General features: G+C 44.1%; 1 protein-coding gene across 3 annotated transcripts in view; it reads left to right on the top strand.

Annotated features, from left to right (window-relative positions):
- Positions 1-5000, top strand: part of LOC307236376 (discoidin domain-containing receptor 2-like) — a 45335-nt gene that overhangs the window by 27559 nt on the left and 12776 nt on the right. For all 3 annotated transcript variants that reach the window (XM_080008774.1, XM_080008775.1, XM_080008773.1), the window contains exons 3-6: positions 268-370; positions 1379-1610; positions 2691-2838; positions 3479-3581. In XM_080008774.1, the coding sequence (XP_079864900.1) occupies positions 268-370; positions 1379-1610; positions 2691-2838; positions 3479-3581 (586 nt within the window). The remainder of the gene's footprint in view (positions 1-267; positions 371-1378; positions 1611-2690; positions 2839-3478; positions 3582-5000) is intronic.

Raw genomic sequence — 5000 nt, 5'->3', positions numbered from 1 at the left:
AACGTGGATCACATCACGTTAAGGATGCACAAATTTTGTTTCTGATACTCTGCTTTGTGTTCTTCAGTCCAATACCAAAGTCACGTGAGATTTCATCAACAGTGACAGTTTCAACAGTATTAGTTATTGGACATAATAAACAAACTGCTAATTAAATGATCTCTGCATTGACATCTCATTAGGGATCCAGCCAGAAGGGCAGGTCCCCTAATGAGATAAGAAGAAACAAAATAATCCTTTTTCACTCTTTGTTCTGCTGTGTTTCAGGTGTGTGCCGCTACGCTTTGGGCATGTCCGGAGGAGAGATCCAGGACGAGGACATTTCAGCCTCCAGCCAGTGGTCCGAGTCCACTGCTGCCAGATACGGCAGGTACTGGACACACACACACATGCACACATTGACATGCACACACACATACACACACACACACACACACACACACACACACACACACACACACACACACACACACACACACACACACACACACACACACACACACACACACACACAAACACATTCTTGTACTGGTATCAAAGTGAGGTCTGCGTAAATACACCTGAAAGGTGAGGACCCATGTTTCTGCTGTACTTCTAAACCAAAAAAATAGTAAATTTGGAGGCCGGTCCTCACAAATATAGTAAAACAAACCCACACACACATGCACACTGTCACATGCATACACACATACTGTACACACACACACACCCAAACACAAATAGATAACACACTCAGACACACACACCTGCACACGCATACATATACACACACACACACACACACAAACACACGCACACACAGGCACACACACACACGCATATTGGCACATGCATAATTTTCAGGCATGTTTGCCCTGATATAAAATATGTTTGAGTAGTTCATCCAACAAGAAACCAGACTATCTGTGTGTGTGTGTGTGTGTGTGTGTGTGTGTGCGTGCGTGCGTGCGCCTGTGGGTGGCTCTCAGCCTTCAGTTCAATTTCAGGATAATGATTTAGTGCTGGTCCTACTCCCACCGCTGACACCCTCTAATCCCCAAACGAACAGCTCAGAGGACTTTACAAGGCCGCGCAGGACGAGGTGTTTTCCTACAAGGCTGAAGAAGAGAAACCTGCACCCCCCCCCCCCCTCCCTCTCAACTCCCCACCTCCCTCTAACCTCTTACCTGCCTCTCACTTCTCCTACTACCTCGCAGACACTCTGTCTGTCTGTAGATAGTTAGATAGATACTGTAGATAGATAGACAGACAGAGAGACAGTCAGATAGACAGACAGACACATAGATAAGATGAGGACATCCTCTTTTGTATTTGAGTTAATATCTCCATCCCATTTCTCCATCCCAAACTTATCTAATCTAATCTCTCTCTCTCCCAGGTTGGACTTTGAGGAAGGCGATGGGGCCTGGTGTCCAGAGATCACCGTGGAGCCGGATAGCCTGAAGGAGTTCCTGCAGATTGACCTGCGGTCGCTGCACTTCATAACGCTGGTGGGCACTCAGGGCCGCCACGCCGGGGGCATCGGCAACGAGTTTGCCCAGATGTACAAGATCAAGTACAGCCGCGATGGCAGCCGCTGGATTTCCTGGAGGAACCGGCAGGGAGAACAGGCAAGACAGGCCACTATCTATCCAGACAGGGGTCAGGAAGGGGGTCCCAGTCTGCTGCTCTGTGTATCCTGGTACTGTGCACCTTGCATCTGGAGCTGTTTGGGGTAGTATTACTTTTCCCAGTAACAAGTAATGTAACAAATTACTAATAACATTTCAGTAATAATATCACAGTCAACCCCCCCAAAAAAAACATTGTTACAATGTTACATTTGTTGATACATTTTCTTAATCATGTGGCATTTTGAGCATCATATCCGTGATTGGAGAAATCAGATTTTGTAATAATTTGGTCTCATTGGGTATATCTGCTGTACGTCATGACAAATACGTTGCATGATCTGATCACGCTCGCGTGATAGGACAGCTGCACATACGGTCCCGCCCCTAAGCTGATGTCACAAATCAGCGGCAGAACTGCTTTATGGCATTATTTTACTGATGTCAATATTTTTTGCTGGTTAGGTTCGCCATTTTTTAACCCAGGCCGTTATTAAAATGTTGGTTCCCAACTGATCATAGCACAACCTCACTGAATGCTTCCCTTTTGAGAAACTTACCACTCTGCCGCAGCTTCTCACTGGGCTTAAATGCAGTCCAATGGGGCAGAATACTTTTAAATGTCCTTGTCTCCAAAAGCTGGAAATTCATAATATCTTTTAAACAGTATATGTTATACCAAAAAGAAAAACTGATTTTTAAGGGTTTCATTGAATCTTTTGCACAATTCCATAAGAGAATAGAAACAGGACGTCCCATTGCTTCCTACTTGGAACCTGCTGTAGCAAACTTTATTCTTTGGATGCACTGCAGCAACTGCAAAAAACAGTTTTAAATATAATGAGAGGTTCCTTTTTCAAAAAGGGAATTTAACATGTTGAACTGCATTGAAGCACAGTGAAGAGCTGCAGCAGAGTGGTAACTTTTTCAACTGTAAAATTGTTGGTGAGGTTGTGCTATGAACAGTTAATGATGGAACCCAACAATTGGAAACAAAGGCCTAGGTTGAATAAAATAGCTTAAGTCTCTTTTGGTTGAATACCTCTGACTCGGCCTGGGCCTGTGTCACGCCTGTCACAGGTCATTGAGGGAAACAGGAACGCCTACGACATCGTGCTTAAGGACCTGGAGCCACCCATCATCGCCCGTTTTGTGAGGTTCATGCCCGTCACTGACCACTCCATGAATGTCTGCATGAGGGTGGAGCTCTATGGCTGCGAATGGCTGGGTAAGGTGGAGCTGGGTGTTAGGACATAATAAACAATGTAATAAAGCAGCAGGCGGAGAGGGAAGATGCTAATGTGATGGCTGTTAACAGCCAGGAAGTCATGGTGGACCATCCTATCTGTAGTGAGCTCGGTCTTTGAGCTCATAAAGACACCGTGAAGATAAATAGTTTTTTATTTCCACAGTCACACAGCTGCCCCATTAACTGGACTTCCCATTATAAACCTTTTTATTGTTCCACGTAAAAGGTAATGATATCAGCAACCTTCTCAATCGAACTCCATATGAACCCCCCGCAAAACTATTTATTGGTTGATACGAAATAAACCTTTTAACCTGTTGCTTGTTAGCCCAACCAATGAGCAACTGGTATGCAGCCACCCTGACCCAATCACCTAGATCCAGGTCAGGTGTGGCTGCTCAAACCACCCCATCCCCACACCACGGATGTTATCACTATGCAGTAAAGAAAATATAATTATGTAAAATAATAAAAAGAAAATGTAAATATAAAGATTTTGGAATGGTTAGTTATATTTCTTAAATAATCTCTCATCTGTGACTTTCTCTCTCTCTCTCTCTCTCTCTCTCTCTCTCTCTCTCTCTTCCTCTTTGTATCTCTCTGTCTGTCTCTCATGCAGATGGTCTTGTTTCCTACAATGCTCCAGCAGGAGAACATATGAACCTTCCAAGTTTTCCTGTTTACTTGAACGACTCTGTCTACGACGGAGCAGTCATCTACAGGTAGGTGTGTTGTGTGTGTGTGTGTGTGTGTGTGTGTGTGTGTGTGTGTGTGTGTGTGTGTGTGTGTGTGTGTGTGTGTGTGTGTGTGTGTGTGTGCGTGCGTGCTCTCCATCCGCCCCATCCTCTCATTGTCCCTTACCACCATTTTCCTCCAGGCACTTCCATCAGCACTCATTCTATTCAAACTGTGAAAGCAGAAGTCCACAGTGTTGCCCAGTCGCCATGGTGACAGCTAGGGACACAATGAGGCGTGTGGGTCAAGGCGGTTTAAACTTCTGTAATAATGTGTGGGAGTAATTGAGTCAACTGGGCAAAGAGGAACCTTAAAAAACAAAAAAGGGCTAAAAGACTGTGAAGTGCCAATCAGAGATATTTTTTCCTCTCTGCCTGTTTGAATTCTATCTGGGTGAATAACGTCCTCCATGACACAGAGAAGGGGAAAGGAAAAGGGGCCACGTTCTGCTCTCTGGGCCAAAAGGAGCTGCGAGGAGTGGCTGGTTCATGCTGCTACCTAGTGGTGGATAGAAACAGCAGAAGGGTACTTTTACTACTATCGGAATATTTGAGGAAAGTGTGTGCAATGAGATCACAGAATATTTTCTCATATTCTTGTGTTCATCCACCACATTTTTATTTTGTTGAGAATACAATAGACGAGAATGGAATAAGTTTATTGTCCACAGAAGTGGAAAATTACCTTTGGCTTCACAGGTTGGTTCAAAAGTGACTCTAAAATTTGAGTCTGAATCAGAATGGTTTTATTCTGCCAGGTGCATTTACATGCACAAGGAATTTGCCATGGTGAGGATTCGTACGTTACTACAGATGATGAGCATTTTAAAAAGTAAATAAATACATGTGGTAGTTTCTCCTAACACACACCATCCAAGTGGTGTTTTCAGGGCTCCCCGGCACAGAGACACAGGAGACGGTGGGTTGTAAAGTCCAGTTTATTGTAGAGAGTGGGTCAGTTGGAATTAGCCAGGAGCAGATAGAACATGTCATGACAGGGCTCCTATCCTGAGTGTGTGTGGGGATGGAGGTTTTACCTGCTGCTCGTTGGACCAACCAACGAGCAGAAATAGGTATGCTGCCACTCTGATCCTAGTCACTTGGATCCAGGTCAGGTGTGGCTGCTCAACCCAGACCATCCCCACACCACAATACACAATAAAATAAAAACTGTAAAATACAATAAAATGCTAGATACAATAAAACCTCTGTTAAACAGTTTGTTTAAAAATGCACGACAAAGGCTTTTTTATAGTATTGTTAAATTATAGTCACTATTTCCGTGACTGTAAATGTCAGCATTTCTATCAGTACTCTGTATCGTCAAACACCAACAAGAGTTAGTACTCAGTAGGTGTACTCAGTACTGGTCCATCCTTACTGTTGGCACTCGGTTGTTTTGTACCT

This window comes from Zeus faber (genome assembly GCF_960531495.2).
Source record: "Zeus faber genome assembly, chromosome: 1".
Lineage (NCBI taxonomy): Eukaryota > Metazoa > Chordata > Actinopteri > Zeiformes > Zeidae > Zeus > Zeus faber.
This window is presented reverse-complemented; position numbering and strand designations above follow the sequence as displayed.